Genomic DNA, 27,994 nt, shown 5'->3' on the forward strand with positions numbered 1-27,994 from the left:
AACAAGTTTAACATGTAAATTATGAAGTTCTTTTAATTTGGGATACTTTAATATAAGAAGATTCTTTCCCAATGTTCAAGTCAGAGCTGTAAATGCAAGTAAACAACTATGTGGCTTATTTATTACAACTACTAGAAATACATTTTAAATATCACATTCTCACATAGGTACTCTTCGAAATTTACTCACTCTGTATACGAGTAATAAAATAATAATTTGATTCCTCGACTCAATTAGTGAGCTGATGGAGTCCAATTCCGTAATTTTTTTCAGTGAATTAAAAAAAAGTTTATTTACATACAGGTAGGTACGAGTAAGTATATAGCATAAGCGCTATTTGAACAATTCTACATGTTGTCCAGTTTTTTTCGAAACAATATACTTAGTTTGATGATTCAATATCATATAAATATTATTAAACATTAAAAGCATTAAAGTTGAGCAACAGTTGTATTTAAACTAAATGATTCTTTCAATTTTAGTTCGGCAAAAAGTATATTTATCAATAAAAATGAGATCATCTTTTATGGAATTACATAATTTAGGTATTTCGAACATCATTACCCAATTATGTTTGAATTCAAACCGAATGTTATTACTCATTACTGAACATAAACACCCATGTTTTGGTATTAGCTATCTAAAAGTATATTACATCTTTAAAATATATAAATATTTGGAAGATATATTCTTTGAGAAAATTTATTTACACTTTTACATTTATCACTTCAGTTAAGAAAATATATTACTTAATTTTTTTTATACGTTAATTTAACTATTTGCTTTAGTTGCTTAGGAAAGAGAGATAGCGTTGCTGACATTCATGGTCAATATTTATAATCACTATCCAGCTGTATTAATTATTATGATATTTTAAAGAAACGTGACATTGATATCAATGTACAAATACCATTTTAGAAACCCGTATTTATGAAAACAGTTTATATGCATCTACTTTTTCTTTTCAATTAGGTGAACAGTTAAAACTATACATATAAATATTACAAGATTTATACATTTGAAAACGACATCTTATATGACAATCCTATTTTTTTTAAAATCACGAAAGTAAACATAACTCTCTAACCATCCTAATCGCTTGAAAGTTTTTTTCTTTTGACCTATAAGAGTACTGGCTACTAGTTTGAAGTGCTGACTGTACAAAGACTTGAGATCAACATTTTAAGGTTTATAAGTCATTTAGAATCATCATAACAATAACAATATCATACATGTTACATACCATAATATACAAGGTTACCATATTTAGATAAAGTTGCATCTACACGTTTAAGTAGGAATCACATTTGTTGAAAAAAATGTGTATTATACAATAAAATACAGAGATCAATGTGTCCTAACACTTAGAATAATCCTTTATGATATCACTTTAAAGTCATCAAAAACACCTGTAAATTCACAGTAAGTACACTGAAATTTTGAAGTTCATTTACAAGGGTTCAATCCCTTTGAAGTCCCATACACTTTTAATTAAAACTAGTTTTGTGCAAGTTCGTTCGTTTTGTTCGTAGTACCTAAGTTATAAATTTAATCAAAATTTTTAGCACGTGTCTTGAATTTCTATCTTCTTCTTTCGTATTGAATACCTACAACTTTTTCAGACACCCGCTAAAAATTTTAAGCACTAAGTGTCTTTTTCACGTCTTGAGTCTTCCATTGTTTCCAGTTTTCCTTGCCACTTCCTTGTGTTATTATTTTACACATGGGCAACTTTTCCGTTTCCTTGTTCAATTTTGATTCGAATGCTTGTTGCGACTTTTTTAACCTATAAAACAAAACAAATATTAGTAAGTGTTTTTGTCACTTCTTGAAAAGTACACAGTTTTCCGCAATATAATATTTTTAGTGTTTTTATGTATTTAATTGTGTTTTGGTGTATTTAATGTTTTTGGTTTATAGAAGAATTTTAGTTTTTGTTTTCGCGCAATTTGTTTGGACACTAATTGCTTCACTACCACTTTCTCTTCGTCAGGTCATTTGGCATTTGACACTGACGGCATTTGTCACTAAATGTTCCACTTTGTGCCTTCGTCAGGACATTTGGCATTTGACACTGACGGCATTTGTCACTAAATGTTCCACTTTGTGCCTTCGTCAGGACATTTGGCATTTGACACTGACGGCATTTGTCACTAAATGTTCCACTTTGTGCCTTCGTCAGGACATTTGGCATTTGACACTGACGGCATTTGACACTAAATGTTCCACTTTGTGCCTTCGTCATGACATTTGACATTTGACACCGACGGCATTTAGAGGAAGAGTTTTAATTGGGACCAGCTACAGCGGTCGTCGCTGACGGATCCTGAATGTGATTTCGGATCTGAAAAAAAAGAAAAATTTGCATAAGAAAACTGCAATTGGTTCGAAAAACTGGCTGAAAGTTGTAAAAATTCCAAAGAGCATTTATGAGACACCAGAATGTCTGCTAAGCTACTTTATACATTTTTATTACAAAAGTTAAGTATTAGGTTAGGAAAATGAATATTTCGAGCATGTTTAAAATAGTATTAAAAGTTTTTCGTTACGCAAAATCACATATTCCTAGCATAAGATCACACAGCGCCTGCACTATTTACTGTAGCTCAAAATAATTTCTAGCGAATTTGCTCAAAAGAGGCGATGATATAGCTAGATTTGATTTAGCACTTATTAAAATGATCCGTGTCTTTTTTTCACTTGTTCTTTTTAATAATTTTGTTATTGAATCAGTTAAACTTCAAAGGCTTACCTGTAATACGTTAGCGATGTCCAAGATAATATGGACTAGTGTTGGATGGTCAAACAGATCTTCGGGCATGGGAGGAGAGCACCGAGGCCGATGGGTCCGGCCTCGGAACAGCCGGTGCATGCGCAGCACGGCTTCGCAGAACACGAATCGTAGGAGTAGCAGGCGCAAGAAGTCATCGCCAATGAACGAGAGGAATGTTGGGTCTGGAAAGGATAAAATTTTAAAGAAGTGGAAAAAAATCAAGCCGACTAATGCCGGTTGCAGACAAAGAGCGTTTGTATAGTTTGCAATTTGTCACAACTATGGAATACAATGTCAGCTATGCGAGCAAAGCTGAAATAGCTCCAGGTCTGCAACCACATTAAGTTACGCTCAACGCCTCGAAGGTAGTGCTTATGAAGACCACAGCTTCTGAAATCACCAGTCCTTCGAGCAGTTGCAATGATGGTTATGGTCACAAACTTACCGATTCTACTCCTGACGAGTATGCTAGAAGCTTCTGCCATGAAGGTGTCCAGAAGCATCTGGGCTCTATCCCAGAGAGCTACGGTGACGCTGCTCAGGTCGCAGCAGTAGCAGAGACCTTCCAGTGGTGAGTGCAGGAAGAGAGTGAAGAGACTGCCTTGCCTCCGAGGGTCTGGAAGTGATGGATGAAGGTTTTGATCAGCATTTGAGGATTCTCGGAAAGATAACAAAACAGCGATTAAAGCTTTGCTTTGTAAAGCGTTAAGGTTATGATGATAGAGCACAACACATGAAAGTTTAATGATGAAAAGACAACACTAGGTTTATGGTGATGGTGAAGTATTTGGTGTTACAGATTGTCTTCTTTTTGTGTACTAGGTGTTTTAAATCATCACAAAAAGAAGTGATGATGATTCTAAAATAACACCAGTATTGTAAAACTGTATAGGTAGTTTTATTTTATGTCGATGAAATAATGTTATAACTATACTATGTGTTGAAGTAATATTATGTGAAGTTAGAGATTATGACTGTGTTAAGGCCTTTCAATAGTAAGAATTAATGAATTTATTGAATCGAAGCTGAACACTAAAGCTTGTATGTTAATTTAACTAAAAAATTACTCAATTATTGTCAATTAGTAGATTTGGCCAGATTATGATGATTGGAGAGAAAGATAGAATGTAGGTATGTATAGTACAGTGTTAAGTTTTAATGTTTGTTTATAAAACAAATAATGGTTACATACCTTGAAGAAAGAGGTGCAACCGTGAAAATAAGTCACACGTGAAGTAAAAGCTGCTGGATAGGAAAGTCTTGTGCAAATTAGAATTTGTCTAAAGTCATAGCTTAGTTATTGGGACACTACTATTTGGTAATTTCTTTACCACTAATCATAGACTTGAGATAATTTAACAGCTTATAGCTTTAGCTCCCGGAATGGGAACCGGGGTACATTGACCATGGTAATGGTCACTTGATATTTATACAAAGGTTAAATTTTAAAATATTATAAGAGTTAACATTAAGCAAGTAGTTTCATTATCACAATCTTGCAAAGTTCGTTAATTTATAAAGAGATGAAATTTTGAAAATATGCAAATAAATAGAACACTCAAATGCTCGAAAGGGCATTTTAAACAGATGGCATTAAATCTTGACTTATATTACATTCAAAGACATTTAAAAAAGGCGGTAGTAAAGCTCCATGTTCTATAAATAGACATCGATAGACCACAAATGGAAGACGACAGTGTCAACACCAAAAGCACACCGTCAAATCGTTTCTAGCTTACCGTGGAAGGAAGGCGGCAGGTCCAGTGGTGACATCAGTATTACCAGGGGCTGGCCGAAGTGCCTTGGCATGTTCTGGAAGGCGTAGGAGTTGTCGGAGTCGACGACGACGAAGAGCGGCCGCCTGGTGTACGGGTATAGGTCTCCAGGGTAGAAGCACTGGAGCTCCTTGAACTTGGTGGAGGTAGACGCCTTGGGGTCCTTGCTGCATTCTCTGAAGATGTCGTTCTTGGAGGTCGTGATCAGACCACCTAAGTCGTAACCTATAAATAAGAGAGAAGATCATTCAGACTGGGTAAAGTTTTGCTCCGATTAATAATAGTTAATCGGTAATTAAACTAATTAAAGTTGACCTTTATTAGCTTATGATATAGATTGCCTTATTAAGGTCTAGAACACACAACCTTTTTCTTTTCCAGCCATTGTTCTTACTCGTGCTAGTGTTGTTACGATGTGTTCTAGCTAAATACAACCATTTAAAAATTCAATACATAGATCATATAGTTTTAGCCCACAAATTGGCGTCCACTTCCCAATACCTACAGAATTCCCCTCGATTGAGTCCCATTACTCCCATTGAGAATGACCGGCAAGTTGCACTCAAAGGTGCAGCAACTTTAATGAACCGTCCGGCACAGGCATTAATTGAGGTTGTGGTTTGGTTTTCAATCTATATATTATATCTATAAAAGCGAAAAGTCACTCATCACGAAATCTTAGAAACTACAAGTGCCAGGAGTCTCTTTTGCATGTGGATTTCTTTAAGAACGTAGGTGCTCACTAAGACGGGATTTTGCAAAATTCAACCCCTAAGTGGGTAAAACGGGATCCAGGCGTACTTATTGTAACTACACTTCGAATAAAAGGATAGATGCTTGGAAAATGTTCAGTCAACAGTAAACCTGACTAAGAAGATGTTTATAGTACGCCCGCGCCGTTATTGCAACTTTATAAGATTCCAGAGTGTACTTCAAATTTCTAAACATAAAAGGAAGGCAGAAGACAATACACTTGCATGTTCGTTGCCCACTCAAACGTTATTACATTCTATTTTGTAGAATAGGAACAAAAGCTTAGCTTATACAGAAAACTGAATGCAATCAGTGTCCTGGAAACTTCCGTTGAAAACAAATAAATGTGATACAGTCTTGTGAGAAGTAAAACGCATTGACGAATAAAAATGCAGCCGAACGGAGGAATTTTAAGATTTATTTTACATTCCAATGTTAACGCGTCAGTGAACGCGACGGATGCAACGAGCGATTTAAAATAATATTGCTCGAATGAATGCATCTCAATATACGGGCACATGCACGGAGGCCAGTGGAACTGAATTACGTATTCAGTTTGAAGCACTTGTAAATTGAGTTTCATGTTTAGATTTGAACATGTTCGTCCGAGACTTCCACACATTTAAGTGGGGAGGTTACTAGTCACCAATAAAGATCTGCTGACAAGGCAGTTACCGAGTTTCAGACTACCTAATTAGAGGCGATGCAATTATTCACATTAGAACTGTGTGTTAGGAAGCTCTACGTTGTTAGGGTTAAACTCGAACTTCATAAATGAGCTGAATGTTGAAAAGTTTTGTGAAACACATGTAGCTAAACCACAAAGACCTTGTTAACGCGTAAACTAAATTTATACCATACTAACCACGTTAATTTTCAATGGCGAAATTGGCTCTTATTCACGGCTTTGGTGGATTACGATCGGCGCGCTAATTACTAATTAGGATCTCACGAGCCACTCATTAATTGTTAATTATTCACTAGCCGCAAGCCATTAGCTATTCTCCAGCTTAACTCTAAGCATATCACAGTCTGTCATGACCGATTAAAGGGGGCTGACTACCGAATAAGAGGCCGTTTACGTTGCGGCGCCGCACCGCACCGCAATGATTTCGCCATATTGCGCGTTGAACCGCTCGTGTTCCCGTTACGAATATTCGTATTTCTATGCAAAGCCGGGTTCAGACAGGTGTAATGTGTAATGTAAGATTACGTGTAATGTAACACGAAATCACTTAACACACTTGTAATGGACGGCATTACGAGCATAATATGTAAAGTGCTGCACATACTATTTCCTTACATTACACGCTACATTACATTACGCATTACACCCGTCTGGTGGGCCCGGCTTAGACGACGCAGCGACACCGCTCCGGCGTCACACCGTTGCCGCACCGTATGGGGTGCTACTCGTATCACGCCCGCGTGGCATAATAATATCGTTTTTTTATAATATGTAAATGGGCATTTCTACGGGGACGACCGATCGACCTACTGGGGCGAAAAAAGTACCTTTAAAATTGAAGAACGGACTTGAAAAAAATCACACGTATTTATAGGACTCTTGACTTGATGGAGAGCATATTTAGAAGACCGCCAGGTTTTACATCTCGCCTTGAAAAAATCCGAAAGTTCAAAAACGGGCGAAATTTGGCCTAAAATGGAGTGTCCGGTTTCCAGAATTTACTCGTTTTTGCTTCATAACTTTTGAAATAATAACTTCCCCATTATGAAACCCACATTCACAGAACAAGGGATAGTTAATAAAGCTATATAAATGAGTTTCTTTATTGCAAGTCCTTGGGTTTTAATACAGTAACACATTTAAATTTTGTCCGACGTGTGTGCCTCAATTCCGTGATTTTTACTTTTGTGCTCTTAAATCACTAACTACGCATAGTACGAACAACCACGCCTGATTCCCATAAACTAGCAGTTGCACTCGAGTGGTCGAGCAGTATAAAAGAGGGATCAGTCGCTTTGAGGAGCATTTTTCAGAGGTTTGAAATCACTCAGAATGTTTGGTCACTGGTCATTTCTCAAACCGGTGTGCGATATTAATAATGTTAATGAAGTATTTGATGAGATTACTGCTGAATTAATTAAGTATTTAACTGATATCTGCCATTACGTTTGGTAGAAATCGTCGTAATTTATAATATTTTCGAGTAATTTGATGAAATGTGATTTTTCCTCAATTCCGTGGATCTCAATTCCGCGGAATATGGGGCATCGAATTGAGAAAACACGTACACCGAATTGATATTAAATGAAAATGGATACTTTTATTGTGCTATAAATTGTTTGTGTAACTTAAAATAATAATGAAATCAATAGAGCATAATAATAGGGTGAACTACCAATCATTGGACCGTACCAGTCATTGGACAGAAGACAATAAAACTATTTTTTTGAGGTTTCTTTAAAAAAAAATACACTGCTATTGCTATCTTATTAAAATAATTCTTCCAGGTTCTTCCCTCGACCTTCACCAGATCGTCGGTCTACCTAGTGGGGGCCTGCTCACTGGTCCGTGGTTTCCACTCGACAACTTTTCAGTCCCAACAGACATTATCTGTACGAGCTCTGTGCCCCGCCCACTGCTACTTGATTTATGCAATTTTACGGGCTATGCCGGTCACTTTGGTTCTCTTGCCGATATTCACATTTCTGATTCTTATTAGGCTCATAGTAAGCGACCAAGTTTCACATCCATACACCATCACTGGCAACACACACTGGTAGAAGACTTTTGTCTTAAGATACGGTACGGTATTTCAGACGTAATAGCGAAGCTTCCCGATCGATGCTTAGCTGAGTTGAATTCAGCGATAGACTTCTTTCTCAAAGTTGGACGTAACTATCTGGACTCTTGTCCCAGGTGTACACAATTGTCAACAACTTCGAGTGTAGTCTCCAACCTTCAGAGGAGTGGGTGCAACACGGACATTTGACATGATTTTTGTCGTGTTCATTTTGATACCCACTTGTTGAAAGGCTCTACGGAGGCCATGACTCCGATATCATCCCCGATATCGCGACTCCTTGGTCTTCTGTATAATCTGCCGTAGCGTACCTGTGTGTGTACCATAATACTAAAGCCTTTTCGGAAACAAGCTTGTTCGGAAGACTGGAAGTCGTCGAGTCTGCGAGCGAGATGATTCGTAAGGACTCTTGAAAACAGCTTGTAAACACGCCTCACAAGTGAGATGAGTCTATATGAGTGCTATCACCACACTTCTGTGCCATGCCGGAGGCGTTTTTTCTTCGAGAATGAGGGAATTAAACTGCTTCTGTAGAGCCTTTAGTACCAGCGAAGCTCAGCTATAATGCCGTAACACCTGGTGCCTTGTTGTATTTCAGCTATTTGAGTGCCATTTTAATCGTGTACAAACTGACGTCCGATATAATTTATCTTCGGTATAGTGTCAGGTCAATCTAGCTCTTGGGTTTTGCAATATTTATTTTATGTTTAAGGTTAAGAATAAATAAACAAAGAGACCATGTGTTATGTATTTATTTGTTTTATTTAAACAAAATTAAAATAATATATAAAAATTAAGAATTTATTATAGTTCCTTATTAAAAAATTAAACATATTGATTAGGATTTTTGTTTTATTCCATTGGTATTTCAGACACATAAACCTAAAATGAACCATCTAACTAATAGACCAGCAATTAGATATCAAAACGTTTTAAGTATTTATTATATTAATTATTGAAATACATTAGGTATTTCTTCATAGGAGATCCGCAGGAGAACCAAAGTAACCGACATAGCTAGCAGAATTGCTAAAATCAAGTGGCAGTGGGCGGGGCACATAGCTCGTAGAGACGATGGCCGTTGGGGCAGGAAAGTTCTCGAGTGGTGACCACGGGCTGGAAGACGTAGCGTGGGCAGGCCTCCTACTAGGTGGACCGACGATCTGGTAAAGGTCGCGGGAAGAGCCTGGATGCGGGCAGCGCAGGACCGTTCATTGTGGAAAACCTTGGGGGAGGCCTTTGTCCAGCAGTGGACGTCATTTGGCTGAAAAGAAGAAGAAGAAGATTTCTTCATAATGTCATCAATTCTAAGTTTGCGGAGCGATTTTAATATTTGGAGATTCATTTCTCAATTCCGTGATTCATTTTCTCAATTCGGTGCTCTCTCAATTCGATGCTTAACATTTCTCATAAACCACTTCACAATATTTAGTGACAATGCTATTTTTACGTTCAGAATGGAGTAACATTTATTTTTTTGTATTGAAACTACTTAAAAAATTAAATATAAATTTTAGCACCGAATTGAGAAAAAATACACCGTACAGTAGAAATGCCCAAATCTACGACGCCGCTGCGGCGACGCACCGCCGGTGTGTCATTTCTCTGAGCATTAAGTAAGAGCCATCAATATTAATTAAAATGGCTGCGGATTGGTCTATTTCTGTGCAGTCAGATCAGACGGCAGGTGCACTTTTCGCCCCCAGCGTATTTATTGAGCGCTCATAAATTACTTCCCATTACTATTTGAATACTACTTTTACTTAGTGACCTTCCTTCAATAAGTTACTAGAGACTAATATTTGGTTAGTTTTTATAAATATGTTTATTGTAATTTTTCAAATATAACGTTAAGGCGTCATAATAATATGTATTTTACATTTGATTGTTTTTATTCGTAAAATGTGATGTTACTAAAAACATTTTTTAATTAGTTAAAAGATAGGTTACCGCAAATATTTATTTTTTATGCACCAAAAATAAATTAATGGAACTGCATTTGAACATAGGTAGCTTGCTCCAGTTTTCCAGACAAACCAAGATGAGGACAGTTTTTAAAAAAATATTTTTTACAAACGTATCTACAAAAATACTAACGGATATCGATTTAAGTTTTTAAGGTGGATAATTAGTACTTACTAAATCGAGTAAGTTGCAAAGTTGAAAGCCTTTAATTTAGTCATTTAGTAATAGCATGCTGACAGCAATAATATACGAGTACTTACCTATTATAGAACCACATACTTAAAAGTTGTTACGAAGTTGCTTTCCCTGACTACGATTACAAACTACCACGTAACATGGTATGGTGCTACGAGCGGAACTACGATATTTGTAGTCGGGCGCTACGAAAGGGCTACAAAGTGAATGTAGCAACTAGTCAAACTACGAGTACCTACGACTAGTACTACGATACCCCCAAGTGCCCTATTCTGGAAAAACCTAAAAGACCAAAGGAAATGTTGAAAAAGGCAGGACTTGACGATGATCTCCAAGTTCAAATGATGTCTGTAGTGTTACTTAGGTGAAAAGAACATGTTTTATTGATCTAGCTGCTGAGTATGACGTCATCGACGCTCCATCCAAAATAGCCGTTGTGATCTACGGCCATTCTCACGATTAGGCGTTCTCAGCCTAATTACCATATCATTTTTGAAATTTGGCTTAATTGACATAAACGCATTTAAATATGAAACACATGAAAAGTACGAATTTAACAATCGTTAAGGCGTCAAATTATTCCAAGCGGTTTTCGCGTAAATGAGACCCAAAAATTTTATGGTCACGGTAATTAGATAAGGCTAATACTTAATCTAACGGTAATTATAAAAAATACGTAAAATAGTAAGAAAACAATATCTTGCATTGATAAATTTGTATATAAATATATAGCGTCATAAAAAACGCTGTAGGTACACTGAATAACTCTTTGAAAAAAGGAAAACACTAATTTCTATTATTTATTGTATCAAGATATTTTCAGTGTACTGCAATAATCGAGGCTATAACAGGAACACTTAGTTTCGGCCAGAAGGGGCTACGTGTCACATTTCATCAGAATTTTAATCATCATTTATTTGATTTCAATGTGGTACAAACGATTTAACGTACAGATAATGGATCAGGAGATCTCACAAATTTGATTTTTCGGATATGCATATATCGAAAAATTAATTAATGATTTAAGTGATTTTTCCTCTTTTTAATCTATCTGCGATTAGCCATCACCCATTTGCAGATTAAATTGAATTTGTAATAATGACTGTGTAATAATGACAGTTCCAGCTCAGCATATCCCATGATTTGTCACACGATTCTTTTACAATAAGTTTTTAGATTGATGCTATTCGCTTTCTCCTGAGCCTAAATGCAGAATTCTTAGAATTTAGAAGGGATGCAGCAAATAGATTGCAAGAAGGACTAGTCTTTGGTTGTAAGCTTTACAGGATTTTCCACACCCTCTTTGACGTTTGGTATCACTTCAATGGACTTTGTAAACCTAGGTGCACAGCTCAAGATTTTTAAAACTTTATTTTGAAAACGTTAAAGTATTTCTACATTTGCGAGGCTAAGTCGATGCCATGTCTACATGGGTTTTAGGATCCATTTGTATATAGTTTATTCTCCAAGCTTCTTCTGTCCAGTACCCATTGCATAATCACGAAGTTTTTTTCTATGCATAAAAAAGCAGGTAGGATGCAGTTTAGGATGGTACAAAGTGCCTATATACTCTTGCCTTGAAAAGTCCCATTGTCTGTTGATTTGTTCTCTTTTGTTCTTAATGTGATCACGCCAGGTAAGTGTCACTGTTGGAAAATCTCATCTTCTTAGGGCAAAGGTATTATGGATAGATGTTAATGGTATTATATTAGAATTAATCAATGATTTAAGATGTTAATATCAATTATACTAAAAGTAAAAATAAATATCTGGTACGAGACATGTTTCATGCAGGGGTGACATCTCCTGGCCATCAGAAAGCCCCGATTTCACTCCAGGTAACTTCTTTTTGTGGGGTCACCTTAGGGGTTAAAATATACTCTTAAATCCAACAACCATGCAGCAACTGAAGCTGAACATTCGTCATGAAATCGAATCTATTTCGAGGTTACTCTAACGAAAGTTTTTTTAAATTTTGATTGTCAGATTAGAAGAAAAGTCCGTACAGTTGTTATGCGAAAGTCTAGGTATATTTCATATTTTATCATTATACTTATTCAATCGTGAGTGCAATTTGTAGGTAATAATATCATACAACGGTGATTATAAATATACGGTAATTAGTACATGGAAATTATAAAACGATAGTTTTTCTTCAAAATTTCCAAAATCTTCAGCTTATGCAAATACTGTCTTACTATAACGTATGAAGGCCAAAGTACTGAATCTATTTAAATTAACAACGTGGATCTACCTTCAAAAATCGAGTATAAAAATAAGGACATGGTAAATAGAAAAATTGAAAACCAAAGATATGGTAATTATACTCTTACGCAATTCATCGACGGTACGCCAACGCAATAGACGTCTACTTGCTAACAGGTCTTAGAACTAACTAAGGGCTCGCGCCGCGCGCGTAAATGATGTGTCAAATATTATTATTTAGGCTTGTGTGCCCAAAAACAGAAAACGTCACGGGAATTAGGACTTTCGCTCGGACAAGCAGTTTTTTAATTCTAATTATTTACAGAATGGTTCTATTGAATAGATATTTTGTTATGCGTAAGACAATCTTTTGTACTCTTTAAAATGTTGAATGGAGTAAACCAAATCTATACGACATAAAAATTACAGCCAAGTTTTAACATTAAGTCGGTGTGCGGACGCGTAACGGTAATTAGAGAATAGAGGTTCATGAAATTAATTAAGTCACAAATACTTAAAATAGAGGCCTATGATTTAATGCACAACTGGATTTGGTTGTTAAGTAACATATAAAAATACATGCATGTCTCTAATTTGTCATTTTTAACGATTTAACAGCCCGGACACCCAAAAACTAGCTCATCTGAGAATGGCCGTCTAGTTTTTTTTATTTTTTTTTTTATTATTAGTTGTACACAAATAATACACGTCAAAGCCTCATGTTATCATTAGAGGTAGCAGAAAGGCGTTGGCTGCAGGGTCTGGAATCTGTAAAATTGGGGAAGGCCTCAGCAGTCCTGTTGTTGAAAAGATGATGATAGTAGAATAATAGGTACATACCCCACGTCCCCTCGTCGGTATGCTTGTTGTTCTGCGTGACGAAGCCGTCAGCAGATATGTAGAGCAGCAAGGCGCCGTTGGGAGGCAGATCGTTGCAGGCACTGGATAGGTAGACCAGCATCTGGCAGGGCGAAGGCTTGAAGAGCAGGTACTTGTGCGGGTTGGAGGCCTTCTGCCCGGGTTCCACTCCTTCTGTAGCAATAACAACTCTTCTGGGGCACTTCTTTTTATGTTCTATGCTTGCCTGAACCGGACGGCGCATCACTCCAAAGTAGTTTTATAGTCGGTCTACTCGTAGTTCCATAATATTGCTAAGCACAAATAAAGTTCGCTTGTGTGTAAATTTTTTGGAAGTACTATGATTTATGCTAATAGTCTAGATAACTGTGACTAACGAAGACTGAACTGAAGAACTAAGTAGGTCGTGCTAGCGATATTAGGTTTAGATTCGGTCTTCAGTGATTCGGGATAGCGTGCATTCGGGCTAGAGTTATTCGGTATTCCGCGCATTCGGTCTTCCGTGCATTCGGGCTAACGATATTCGGAATAACGTTTTTTCAGAATAAAGAGAATCGGGATTTCCATTTTCGGGATTAAGAATCACAGTCGAAAATTTTGCTATAATGAAACCGTCGCAAAGCTTTATAAAGGTAGGTCTATTTGTGAATACTTCGCATGGCATACTCTTCAATACCGTATTTAATTAATTCGAAAGGCCACTTATTACATTTTCGGAAGACACAATAATCCAGACATCATTATGCAACTCGCTCATAAACACAATCAAGTTCATACATACTGCACACACAATATCTAATTCATCATTTAGAAAGGCTCAAACATTCTGCTCGCATAGCCAAAAAATTTTTTTATTCTTTAGCATTATTAAAAGCAATAAGTTTATATGAATGTTACAAAGTCTTTCTTTATAGTCTCGCTGCTTTAAGTTTTTAATTCTATACTTTTACATCAACTATGTTTAACGACTTTAAATTTAATGAGCAGTTAATGACTCATAACATTTATAAGTCCAATTTTTTATTCATAGACATCATGAAAACGTTTTATAAAGCTACTTCAACGGTTGTGTTCGCTTTAGCAATAGAGCTTTGCAGCGTTGCAGTCTTAAAGGTGTTGAGCTCTATAAAATAATGAAGATACCTCAGTCTTATGAATCTTAATAAAATTTGTAACGTCAACCAATGATAATCCCTACTATCTAATCTAATTGACTATACTTACAATGCTGCAGGTTTTAATATTTACTGACCTTGGCAAGGAGCGCTGGGCGTCGACATAAATCTCTGCCGTGGAGACTCGTCGAAGATGTGCTGAATGTCGCCAGACGGCTCTCTCTCCAAGGTCTGCAGCATCCGGAACATGTCCATCGTCAGCTCCGAGAACTTCACTTGCTGAGAACTGCTGCCCACTATCAGTATCTCTTGGAGAGAAAGGTTCATCTGCGGTGATCTTTCCACTGGAGGCGTCACCATAGGTGATAATCTGAAAAGCATCCTCTTTCAATACCAATTCTTCGATCCTAATGATGAAACTATAGAATTTTCAGAAACAAAATATGTATTATAAAACAGTTAACTTTAATACCTGTGTGATAGAATCATCGTTTGGTTATCGGTGTTGACAACCGATACAATAGGCTCTGCGTGAATGAAGGCTTTGACCTCATCGACGACCACAGTCCATTCCACCTGGTCATCTGGGTCATAAGTATTCCCATACTCAATGATCTGTCTTTCGAGCTCTTTAATTAGCTCCTTAACTAGTTTCATTTTATTTAATAAAAGGCAGACTACTATGAATCTAAAACAAAAATTAATCACATTTATCATCTCAACTCAAACATGTAAATATCTTCACACTTCCAGTCCGGATAAATACAAAGTATATCAATTAAAACGCAGAGCCCACCTAGCATAGTATCTGAGCTTCTTCACCATCAACTCGCATTTATCTTCCTTATTTGCTTTTGTGTAGTAGCATCTTCCTCTAATAGCGTAATAGAATGAAAAAGCTTCGTTCAAGTAAGCAGTTTCACTAGTTCTTAAACTGAAAAATAAGTTTAGAAGGTATAGTAAAAGTACATCAATATTGAAATAAATATAATTTAAAGTATTTAACTATCAGAACTTACTAGAAATGGTAGTAAAGTTGGCCAATTTTTGAAGCAATTTCGCCTATTTGCCATCGCTTCATTCCGTATTTAGTATCCAAGATAGTGCGATGAGTTTGTTGATACTTCCATAGGCGGGTGTATATGTCAAAAGTGCGTCCAAAATACAAAGACCACTGCTTGTGTCCATATTGCGGTAACTCTCGAAGTCCATTAAACAACTGCTTGGACTTCTCAAGAAGATGACAAAATTCAATTATAATTTTCCTTTCGTTATCTTCAAGAGGGTTCATATTAGCAGTTGTAAATAGACGACTGTTTTCTTGTTTGTAATAATGATATTGTTCGTAGATGTTTGTTACGAATTCTGTTGGGTTGTAATTAACTTGAGTTTCTTTGTTTCCTATAAAACTGTGACTATTAATTGGAGTTTGTTCTTCTACGTAATATGTTTTGTCTTTATCACCCGCAAGCTGTCGAATAACTACCAAACGCGGGGCAAAAGAAATTGATTCTTTATTGGATTCTGAATATACCTGAAATTTTGTTGTCTTCTCTGGAAGATCTTCTGGTGCTTGACTTGCTGACTGGTACTTGCTGCTTGTGCTTGTTGAAGGTGAAAGTTCAGAGTATTTCTTCGGCTTTGTAGATGTTGAAGGCCCAAAAAATGAATATTTCTTCGGCTTTACTGGTGTTGAAGGAGCCGGTGACGGTGGCGGGCTATTATCATTAAATAACTTTATTTCCGCATACTTTTGTTGTAGAACTTCGACATTTCTTGGCCAGTGAACTGAAGGACGATCTTTTGTTTTTTTATTAGTCTGTTTTATTTCTTGTGAAGAAATTGGGACTGATTGTAATATGTCATATCCAATTTGTGGATTAATAATGTCAGTGATTCCTTTATGGTATTGTCTTTTGCTTAAGCTGCTTTCATGCACAGGATGATCGACACCGTCGTCAGGTAGACTTTTGACAGAATCTAATGACGATTGTGTACTTTTTTTTGTTGTCTGTTTACGATCTGACGATTCGCTTAAAAAGTGAACTTCAGTTTCGGTCGTAATAACATATGAATCCGTTGAGGTTCGCGGTATTTCTGTACCGGTAGACGCTGTTGATTGGCGATGCAGCAAAGATCTTTTATGTTGTGGCGAAACACTGTTTTTATCTGGATCTTTCTGGGGTTTTTCTACAACATTTTCATACTTTTTCAAATCAGGACTTTTTTTGGCACTATCAGCAGATGATGATGCTCTTAATGCAGTTGGTGTAGGTGATTTATAAATAGATTGCTGGCGATGTAGGCTAGGGCGAGTCCTGAGGACTGGTTGCGGCGAAAGAGTTTGAAGTTCTATTAATTCCTGTATTTCTTCGTCAACTGGACTACCAACATTTCTTTCGCTGGTTTTCAAATCCGCAACTCGTTTACCTTTTCGTTTTGTGTTTGGGCCAAACTTTCCTTTTACTATAGGAGGAGTCTCAGAGGAAGAAGATTGTTGTATCCGCCAATATCGATATTGATTCCTACGACTTTCTTGTGGTTCCTTTGTTTGGCCTTTTTTCAAATCATTAATACGCTTTACAACACTTTTTAACGGCAACAATCTTCGTTTTGTGCCACTTGGTTTATCTTTTATAACCTCTTCCTCGAGCTCAAATTTAACCTTGGCTTCTACGGGACCCTTTTTATCTGCCTTAAATCTTCGATCGCCCTTCGCATTTGTTTCAGAGTTGGCTCTGGTTTGGGCGCCAGTTTTGTGTTTGGCGTCCTGATATTTTTGGTTCTTTTGTGAGTCAACTTTTTCTTTTTCACTGGCCTTTCTGATTTCAGTAACGTACGTGTATGTCGATCCTCTTTTTTTCCCAAGCACCGTAAATAGTCTGGCGGGGGGCGAGGATATATCAAGGTACGTCTCGTCACCGTGAGCAAAGACTCGAGGAGGGCTTGCCGAAGGTCCAGCAGCTTCTGACGCCGCACTCGGACTCGATAGTTCCGGTTCTGAAAACAAAATTGAAAGTAGTAAATAAGTTAACAACATAAGTAAGAAAATTAGTAATTCAAATCATCACATCTCCAATTTGACTTTATTGACAAATTGAGACAGATTTATAATTATTAGACATCACTCTACAATGCATAGCATGAAATATCAATTTTTATTAAACTCCTTTTGTATGATAATCAATATCTTTGTTATTTTGTACAAAGTTATTAGTAAGCATTTATTAATTATTGCGAACGGTAAACCAGGCTATATTGTAGAAAGCATTAGTATTTTTTTTTTCATAATAATATTATAAGTTTATAATTTGATTGCATTACGTTACGTAGACATGAATGGTGTTAACATTGAACCTTTGGGGTTAGAGAGACACGATAAAACGGGGTTCCAGCCATAAAGACTGTAACCGAACAGATGCTAGCACATGAACTTGGTAAGATAATAAAGTTGATATAAAACTCTATGCTAAAGAAACTAAGTTCACAATTGATTGCGACAGTACTAATTTTTGGGTAGGTTGACGTGCTGGCAACTGTAGGTACCTTCTTTGCACCAATTCAGTTGACTCTCAAATAAATGTGGAAAAATTGTACTAATCTGTAAAGGAAACGAATTACATAATAATGTTATATCTATAATATCAAAATGAATCACAAAATGTGTTGGTAAGCGCATAGCTCAACAACGCCTGGACCAATTTTACTAATTCTTTTTTTAAATATTTTCTTTGAAGTCCAATGATGGTTTTTACAGCGAGAAAAAAAAACAAAAAAAAAATTCCGGGAAAACCCTAAAAACAGCTCTTTTTTAGCTGCGGGCGGAAAGCTAGTGTTATACATATAAAAATGCCCCATGTGTTTTAGCAAGTACTCGTAGAAGCTAATAAAATGGTTTTTAATAAGAATAGTTCGTAAAAAAACTGCTCAAAGTTTCTATTAGCGACATTCGTAATAATACGTTCCATTTGCTCCGTTGTTAAAGTTGTTAATTTTGTGGCTAATAACATACGTCCATTACATTACCAGTGTGCCTACCATGAGTTTACGTTAGGTGTGCTCGCTAGCGACTGCGTAAAAAAATGACATTTAAATGTATGACATATTGTGCAGCGCCCCTAGTGGCTACTTTCAAGAAATAAAATCTTCATAGAATTTTTTGACGTATTCGCTAGCGAGCTCACCTAACGTAAACTCATGGTAGGCACACAGGTCCGCCATGGACCGGCTCAAGAAAATATGGAGAAACAGAAACATCACAAAGGCCACCAAAATGCAACTTGTCAGGGCACTAGTGTTTCCCATATTTCTTTACGGTGCTGAAACGTGGACTCTGAGAGAAAGTGAGAAGAAGAAGATAGACGCTCTAGAGATGTGGTGCTGGAGAAGGATGCTTGGCATAACCTGGACAGAGTTCCGAACCAACGTCTCGATCATCCAAGAGCTTGATGTCAAACAGCGTCTTTCTTCCATCGTCCAAAGTCGTATACTCACTTTCTTTGGCCATATAACACGTGGAGACATCGCTTCTGTTGAACGACTTGTCGTGCAGGGGAAGGTTGAGGGCACAAGAGCGCGCGGCAGGTCGCCCATGCGCTGGACTGACCAGATCAAAACCGCACTCAATGGTCCACTCCACGAGTGCACAAGAAAGGCTGCAGTGCGGGAGGAATGGCAACGGATTGTGAGACTTGCCACCGGACCTGGTGTGACGACCACGACCACTCTGGCAAGAGTGTAGCGACGAAGAAGAAGAAGAAGAAGAAGAACATACGTCCGCGGAATAACTTGGTTTCCGAGTCAAAACTGTATATTGTTGTACGGGCGGTAGGCAGGATATCAACCGTCAGTCGTTGTGTCTCATTTCCCCCCGCTGCGGCCAAGACACCCTTAGCCGTCGCGAGTCGCTATGATCAGTCCGGTGAGTCTGCAGGGCTGGCAGCGGATCCCCGGAAATATTTATTCAACCAATTTTCACGCGTACGAATTTGCGAGCATAGCAGGTGCTAGTTGATGTTACTTCTTTCTTTAGATAGAAAAAAGCATTCATGTGTAACCTATACCGACGGTTTTACTTACTTAATCTCATGTCATTAATGAATGCCAATCAAACTACGAGTTTATATTAAAGGTTTTCTGAATAAGTAATATGCAGTGGTTCTCAAACTTCACACTAATCATTTATTTATTTATTCAAGGAATCATGGATGTGGGTGGACCCTAAGAATATTGCTAGACCTTTGAAGATCTCAGTTCATCTCTTTCATAACATGCTTATTAAATTATAACAAAAGCGAGTCATGTAAGTAATAAATATAATGAATGACCCGTTTAAAATCAGGGTGCAAGTACATAATGTATTACTATAATGAAGGTACTATTAAAGTTCTCTATGCCGCATCTCTTCAGTCTGCCCGCAAAAATTACTCGTGCAACCTCGTTGAAACGTCGGGAGGGTACGTTAAATAGAAATATCTGTTTACCTTTATAAAAGGTTTTCTATTGCAAAATCGCACAGCCGTGATGAACTATTAAAATCTTTTGTTCACATATTTGCTCAGACCATGGATTTATAAAGCCTAGATAGGTACTCGTAGATAGTAAGCGCACAAAAAGTGAGGCAACTTTTAGTGGACCATTATGGTCCACTTGAAAATTGGGACTTTTTTGTTTTAATTAAAATAACAAATAATAACATTTTATTACATTAAATATAGACAAAAAAAACCTCTTAATTTCGAAAAAAAGCCCTAATTTATACATTTTTAAATTTTTTAACAAAGTTTTACAGTAATGACCTAACATTTTTGCCTCACTTTTGACTGTATGAAGACTACCCATCTAGGATTCTAGGCTTTATTAATCTAAAGCTCAGACCCCCAACGGCCTGTAGACTATGGTTTGAGAACCGGTGACACGAAGCCTTTATAGTGTAATTAGTGTCGAATGATAATCGGCAGCGCATCCGCGGACAATGCGGCTCGGACTAATTGTTTGGAACTATCAGACTATCAGACTATCGGCGGCGGCAGATTATATCTAGCTCGTATCCATCTCGTATCGCCGTTCTGATTAGTCACGTCATTAGTTAATTACGCATAATTAAAGCTGGCTTTTCACCATGGGATATCATGTATCTTGAGATAAGTATCTAATATAATATATCCCGCGATTGGCCTTCACACATCTTCTATAATATAAAAATGAATCGCAAAATGTGTTGGTAAGCGCATAACTCTACAACGCCTGGACAACAATTTTACCAATTCTTTTTTTAAATGTTCGTAAAAGTCCAAGGATGGTTTTTACGACGAGAAAAGTTCGAATAATTTCCAGGAAAACCCTAAAAAAACTCGAAACATCATCCCTAAGGGGGTAAAACGGGGTCCACGCGTACGAAGTCGTGGGCGGCCGCTAGTTACCTATATTTTTGGCGTGTTCTCAAATACAGGTGAACTGAAGGCGACGCGGAGGCCTGAAGGGTGTGCGGGGCATATCTTTAAATTATCGCTCGAAAATATATTTATAGTTTAGGATGTACTATTGTACCTATTATAGCTCAGTAAGAAAGGTTCAATGGAAAACTATGGAGCGATATCAATTTATACAATCGAGATGTATACAATATCCCGTAGTGAAAAGCCGGCTTAATGGTTAATGATAAAGGATTTTAGTGTTGATTGATAGTCTTAGGTTTAATTTCAATTGGAATCCTAACGTTTCGTTCTAATTATGTATTCTAAGAAAACATGATTTCTCAAACATTTATAAACGTTGAAACGAGTCGATTTGACTTAATTCTATGTATTTCAGTATTTTTTAAGGTAGGTAACCACTTACTTTTATTTAAAAAGTTTACAAATAATAAGTAATAACTCTTCAACCCCTCAATCTCAAATACAAATTCATTATATTAAGTAACTTTTAACATTATAAAACCAAATAAATTGTAATTAATAATTTAATTTCTAATTGATTGTTATTCATTTTCATCAAACAACTAGTCATCCCTACTTGATAGGAGGTACAAGTATTACCTACCACAGAATAAGTAATAGTACAGGTACAGAAGGATTACTCCGCAAGACGATTTAAATAAATGCGAGTCTTGCTACGACGCGATACAGTGGAATTCAGCTCGCACAGCACTACGTACCTACAATTTTATTCACCGACAAGTTTTGTCTCTTTCTATCGCGTGCCTCTGACTCTTCTTACGCTGTTAGGGTTGCTGTCTAGTGAAAAAATAATTAATCTACTTAAACTACTTATTTGTAATGAGGTACGTATGTAGGTAAGTACGCATTCATTATGGAAAACCTTGGGAGAGGCCTTTGTCCAGCAGTGGACGTCATTTGGCTGAAACGAACGAACGCATTCTGAGCAGTAGTCATAGAAGGTTAGGTTCCTATACTAACCTAAGAAAGATAAATCCGGTAGATTTATTTTCGAATTTAAACACCCGAACGCCGCACAATATTTCTTTCTCTTTATGTCCATTTTTAAATAATACTTCGACCATAGAATTATAATCATACTACAACGCACGCCAGCGTCCTGACGGGCGCGCGCGTGACACTCGACTGATATAATACCCGCCGGCGGGGCGCTTCGCTGTAGGTAATTATCGGATGTACCGCGCGGAGTGAGCCAGGCCTGGTATTACTTGATGAGGTGTTAACAGAACTTTATCAAGCTGTAACTACATAGCTTAGAAACTATGGATTTTGCACTAAGTACACTCAAGTCGCCGACTATTTTAAAGGATGGTTGTCTCGAATTAACACGTTAACGATGAAACACATACTCGTACGTCGGCAAAGTCGGTGTGTGTGCTTTATCATCAGGTGAACAAACTTATGAGAATGTGTCAGACGCGTTTATGTTAATTTTTTTTAAAGTACCTATAGCTTACAAATATGAAATTCAGTTGATATTTGGTTGATTATAAAAAATAACGACTAAATGAAACCCGCCTAACTTAAAAAGAGTATAATATCATCAAAGTACACTGAAATTGAAACGGAAAGCTAGTAAATAAATTAATAAAAGTTATCAATCTAGCAGCTTACATTATCTTCAAGTCTGCTAGTCGGAGATTTTAACTCTGTGCCTCTGTATGCAAAGTGCATTTTAAATGTATGTAATATGCCACAGATGGAAGCTGTAGGCGTTAGTAAAGCCCGAAAATGTGGGAATGGAAATCGAGGCTTAATCCCCTTTTTTCACCGGCGCATAAATGTGTGCGTTCACGGGAGCGAGGGGCAGACACAAAAAAACGACGTAGTTAATACTTCGTAATACGTAACCCGATGTTAAGAATAGATTCAATTACAATTCCATTAAGGTTCTGTAAAATAAAATTAAGTGACCACGATCGGAGTAACCGTAATTTCTATGTTTGAAAATAGGTAGGACCCAATTTGTGCTTGTGTAAAAAAAATCTATATTATAAAGAGGTAAAGTTTGCGTGTTTGTATATTTGTTAAATTATAAGGGGTAATCTCGGGATCTACTGAACCGATTTTAAAAATTCTTTCACCAATAGAAAGCCACATTATTGCTGAGTGTCGTAGGTTATATAAAAAAAAAAATTCCACGCCAGCGAAGTCGCGGGTGGAAAGCTAGTATGTAAATAAAGTAAGTCATATAGAAATAAAAAGAAACTATTAATATAATAAAAAAGTGGACCCAATTTATTAGTAAAACAGTAAGTTATCATCAGTAATTGATCGATTGTGTACTCTCGGCGTGCTACGCTCGAATACTCGACTGCATCGGCAGAATAACTGGTCGTGAGGCGATATCCGCTGTCACTGACTTTATACTGAGTGGATTTGATGTCTGTTTTTTATGGGACAGGAGGCAAATGAGCAGACGGATCACCTGATGGTAAATGATTACCATCGACCATAGACACCCGCAGGCCCGGGGGCGTTAAAGGTGCCTTTACGTTATTGTTAACGTATATTATACCTAATGATGTTGGATTAAGTATCAAATAACATTTTTTTTCTTGTCTTGCTATTTTTTTGAGCGGTCATTATTATAGGGATGTTATGGATATGTAGTTTCGGTTATGGATATGGTTACGGATATTGGAATAATATTATACCGGTTTCGGTTACGGTTACGAATATCTGTGCTATAGAATGCAAATTGCAATAGTTGTCCAACACAGTTCATGCCTTACGAATAGAATGGGTGCAGAAGAGATTCTTCCTTCTTTTGGTCTCACAAAAAAGCTTTTATATTATGGGAAAAAACTCATGTAGGTAACTTCAAAATGCAATCATTAAATCAGCGTAGGGACTTGCTTGAGTCTGCCTACATCCGATACTATCCGAAACTTTTGAATCGTTTATGGTTACGGTTAAGAAAATATTATATTATTTCGGATATCCGAAAGTTTCGGTTACGGTTACGGATATCCATAACATCCCTGGACATTATAGATAGAACTGTTGCAGTTAAGATCGCCATTTTCTGTGTTTGCAGAAATTTTTAGTAGCCGCTGCTAATTGACCGCAAGAAACGCCGTAGGAAAAAAGATTTGCCTCTGCCGCCACGGACTCAGACGCAAATCGCTCCTCGAGTTCGTGCTTAAACCTAACACTTTGTTCTTTTATGCGTTTCATCCCGAGTCGTTCTTAACTCGTTCGCACCACGTTAGTTTTTTTGTCGAGGAACTCTTTTACTGGAATTACTTACTCGCTACTGACCAAAAAACCTTTCGCACTTTTGCTTTGTATAATAAACTCGACTAAATCGACAGGTTCGGACTTATTTGGCCAGAAAACCACCTCTCGTTCCCACCGCTGCAACTTAGCCAGGATCTACAGCTTGACCGCCAAAAAAACATGTTAAACTGTCATTGGACCCGCAACAAAATTAATCAGAAGAACATAGGAGGAGTAACCAATGGTACGTAGAACTACTCACCCGTCAAAATAGAAATGAGTAAGTATTTAGTAACCTACTCGACCAAATGTTTGAAGTTCAGACGATTAGCTACTAAATTACTTGACGCTTCACTAAATTACTTGTTTAGTACGAACTAGGCTTTAATGAGTTCGTTTAGTTTACGGGCGAATTCCCATTTACTATTGCCACTCTATTTATCCCATCGAGTGATAGACACAACCAATAGACATAGACCAAAACAATCTTTACAACGTTTTTCGAACTAAATCTCAATGCTGCCTTAGGGCCAGAGCAGACGGCGAAACGCAACTGCAACGAAACTGCAACTTTCTGATGATTCTTATGAATGAAACTGAAACTGAAAGTTTCAAACTGGTCGCGTCATGTGTGGTCTCTCAACGGACGCTATGGCAGATACTTAGATGAAACTCAAAAGTAACTAGCAGTTGCAGTTTCGTTGCAGTTGCGTTTCACCGTCTGTTCTGGGCCTTAATCATATTGATGCGATCGTAATTGGAGTGGAAACAATTAGGTACATAAAGCTCCTTTTGAATCGTTGGTCTCCTCCGGAAAGCAAACCGCGATTTCCCTGATCGTAAAACATAGAAATTGTCCGACAATATTTGCTTTTCCTTTTCCTAGTAACTAACTCTTCTTTTGCCGTAGTTAATATTTGCGATAAAGATAAATGTTTTAGATAAGTTACACGGATTGGTTATTAGTGCCGGATAATTGCTCGTGAAACTTGAAAATTTTCTAAATAACCGTGTAAGAAACACTATTGCTTGATACTCGTGTTGTAGATGTTCAATTAATGCCTTTAATTAATAATAATAATTATTATAACTGCTGTAAATGTTATTTGTGTTTAAAAGTAAGTAATCGTGCTTAATGTTCCGTTAAGAAAAATGATTGTTTTTTCTATAAATAATCAGTGTTTGCTTTGCTTAATGGGCTTATAAACGTTTCCGGTAGTGGAACGGGAAAATGTAACAAATTTAAACTGTTGTTGACGATGTTATTGACAGGATAAAATCAAAAACTGAACGGAACGGACATGTTATACCTATCGCGGAAATTTTGCCGCCGGCACATCGCTAGGCGATGATGAAATTAAATAAATGCGTCAGTCATTTCTGATAACAGAGTTACATGTGATCGGATATTCTAGCGGAAAATTGGCTAAACTGCACTAATTCAATAACACCAAAAATATACGGCCATAAGTACTTTTAAAGCTGCGGTGTAATTATTATTAGTTAATATTAATGTTTTTACGAAAATTAAACCGTTTCGCACCCGCAAATCAATTGCGAAATGTAAGTAAGTATGCTAACTTAACTATATTCCGTAAAATATACATAATAAGCACCGATGATCAAAATGAACTAAGGCTAATTAAGGTAGATGGACCATTTACTTCATCGCTCTTGTCGCGCCTATGTATTATTATAATTATATTTTTTTTTAAGTCGCTGACATAGCCCGACGGGTTAGCAAGCTAAAGTGGCAATGGACAGGGCACATAGTACGCAGAACTGACGGCCGATGGGGCAGCAAGGTTCTGGAGTGGAGGCCGCGTACCGGAAAACGCAGCGTGGGATGTCCACCCACAAGGAGGACCGACGACATCATAAAGGTAGCAGGAAGGCGCTGGACGCAGGCCGCTACTAACCGGGCAGCATGGAAAGCATTGGGGGAGGCCTATGTTCAGCAGTGGACGTCCTATGGCTGAGATGATGATGATGAATTTCTTTACCCGGGTAAGAATGTACGCCGTCGGCACATCAAGATATACATTGTGGTATCTTACGATGTTGTAATAACAGCGATTTTGCAACAAAATTGTCTATTTTGATTTGATTTGCAGTCGATTTAACGACGCGCGTTGGACCCTAGCTACGCGGATTGTGGGGTTGCTCCGATTGATTAATTATTATAACTTGCATTGGGGCTTCGACGCGGAATATCCGCGACGGTATTATCGTCAAATAGTGACACTTGACGAAACAAACATCAACAACAACGATGGCAAACATCCTGTAAACTGTAGCCTAAAACTTTGTATTTTAAGACTCCATAGATTTTATTAGCTGAAACATTTTATTTGTATCCTAACTCGATAACTTTTCGAGTTTAGCTAGTGCAACTATTTTTGCGACATCCTTCATTACACATTATTTTCGTACGTCATTCTGTTGATTCTTTAAGTAACGGCTTTATATGGAAAACTGAAACACGGCGGCACCCGGCACAACGCATTTTTTCATCCGTTGTTCTTTTGGTACGCAAGCTCTAGCAATGTTGCCATTTAGAATGCATGAGGTTTGATCCTAATTTCTTATAAGTACTCATGTAAGTATAATTATTAACAAAAACTTTATTTTAACTCAAATAAATGCCCCAAAAACCTATGACTTGTTTTGTTTCACTCATAAAATGGCCTCAATTAATAATTTCTGTTTTTAGGAGAGATACAAATAACACGAACAATTCTTTGTTTCAGAAGTAATATTTCAATTGTTTTACAAGTAACTAAAACCGTTTGTAGTGTTCCTAAATACCGGCGCGACTAAAAGGGCATTTTATTGGTAAAGTACACTTGAAAAAAGGCTACAAAATTCTTAATAGATTTTCTTCCTGTTTGATGTAAAAATAATAGATGAATTATTGTTATTATTAAAATAATAAATGGTAGAATAAAATGAAATGTATAAAATCGAGTTAATGTTGCATTATCAATGGCAAAGATTTTCTTCGATCTTATAACAAGTTCCGCGTAGTTTTAAAATAGGCAATTAATATTTTATGGACGGAAAGTCATTATAAGAAGTTTTGAAAAGTTTTAAAGATTAGATAAAATGCAATCTAAAATGGACAATAAAATAGAACCGGGGCAAAGACTTAAAAGATGTTTTAAATGTAGGTAGAGAAATTTGACTCTATTTGCTAGTGAATTTGATTATAAATATGTTAATTTATTGTTTATGTGCTTTTTAATGCACATTTTACAACAATTAGAAATGTATTTGATGTAGTTTGTCAATAAGTCTTAAATTGTAATAGTAAAATGATTGAAATGTTAATGGTGCTTCTCAAATGAATTTAATATCACCAGTTAAGTACTATAAGAAGTAATTTGTACAAAATTAATTTTAATTAGCTCTTATTTTTAGCAAAAGTAACCATTAATTAACAATTACTTAAGGAGTAAAAAAACATATTATTTATTGTACAGTTAACTTAAGTTCTGAATTGCGATCTTTAATGAATAATATTTAAAGCAAAATTTAAAAAAACGAGAAAAGTAACTATTGTCTTGCCCCGGTCTATCGTAAACATACCATCGTCCAGTTCGTATTCGATGTCATCCTTCTCGTTCATGAACCGGCGAAACATGACATGGCTTTTCGAGTTCAGGACCGAGTTGAGCGCGCCCGCGTCCGACCTGCTTCTGTTGTACCACCTAAGCAAGAACTTTATCAATCTACCGAACTGATAAGCAAAGAACACGATCACGTGATATCCAGCAACCACTACGATAAGCAACATCTCAATACTGATCTTGCGGAGGTTCTTCTGGTGTTTTTTTGCGTTTTTTCATTATTTTTCGAAACGTTTAGAGAAACTGGTTGCAGCGTAAACGCGGTGGCTGCCCGGCTT

The 27,994-nt window shown here is 36.9% G+C and overlaps 2 protein-coding genes across 2 annotated transcripts; both read right to left on the reverse strand.

The window, feature by feature from the left end:
* On the reverse strand, window positions 1-27,883 carry LOC135087011 (uncharacterized). The gene is made up of 3 exons (XM_063981866.1): window positions 27,676-27,883; window positions 15,942-17,407; window positions 1-1,786 (listed from the first exon to the last, which is right to left on the reverse strand). Exons 1-3 carry the CDS (start codon window positions 27,881-27,883, stop codon window positions 1,718-1,720), a joined length of 1,743 nt encoding a protein of 580 aa, XP_063837936.1. The 3' UTR covers window positions 1-1,717.
* Window positions 1,776-15,947, reverse strand: LOC135086728 (protein SCAI). The gene is made up of 9 exons (XM_063981505.1): window positions 15,427-15,947; window positions 15,204-15,341; window positions 14,880-15,095; window positions 14,545-14,777; window positions 13,275-13,466; window positions 4,513-4,773; window positions 3,219-3,389; window positions 2,753-2,955; window positions 1,776-2,344 (listed from the first exon to the last, which is right to left on the reverse strand). Exons 1-9 carry the CDS (start codon window positions 15,696-15,698, stop codon window positions 2,288-2,290), a joined length of 1,743 nt encoding a protein of 580 aa, XP_063837575.1. The 5' UTR covers window positions 15,699-15,947; the 3' UTR covers window positions 1,776-2,287.
* Window positions 27,884-27,994: the final 111 nt, after the last annotated feature.

The sequence above is a fragment of the Ostrinia nubilalis genome, chromosome Z, assembly GCF_963855985.1.
Source record: "Ostrinia nubilalis chromosome Z, ilOstNubi1.1, whole genome shotgun sequence".
NCBI classification, from domain to species: Eukaryota; Metazoa; Arthropoda; class Insecta; order Lepidoptera; family Crambidae; genus Ostrinia; species Ostrinia nubilalis.

What these genes read in the sequence shown, in the direction of transcription:
- LOC135086728 (XM_063981505.1), bottom strand. Translation starts at nt 15,698, where the DNA reads ATGAACCCTCTTGAAGATAACGAAAGGAAAATTATAATTGAATTTTGT. An exon ending in GCCCAGCGCTCCTTGCCAAG is followed by an intron (nt 13,467 to 14,544) that starts GTCAGTAAATAT and finishes TTATTGCTACAG; the next exon opens with AAGGAGTGGAACCCGGGCAG. An exon ending in CCTGCCGCCTTCCTTCCACG is followed by an intron (nt 3,390 to 4,512) that starts GTAAGCTAGAAA and finishes CATCACTTCCAG; the next exon opens with ACCCTCGGAGGCAAGGCAGT.
- LOC135087011 (XM_063981866.1), bottom strand. Translation starts at nt 27,883, where the DNA reads ATGTTGCTTATCGTAGTGGTTGCTGGATATCACGTGATCGTGTTCTTT. An exon ending in CGAATACGAACTGGACGATG is followed by an intron (nt 17,408 to 27,675) that starts GTATGTTTACGA and finishes TTTTGTTTTCAG; the next exon opens with AACCGGAACTATCGAGTCCG. An exon ending in AGAAGACAACAAAATTTCAG is followed by an intron (nt 1,787 to 15,941) that starts GTATATTCAGAA and finishes TTTGTTTTATAG; the next exon opens with GTTAAAAAAGTCGCAACAAG.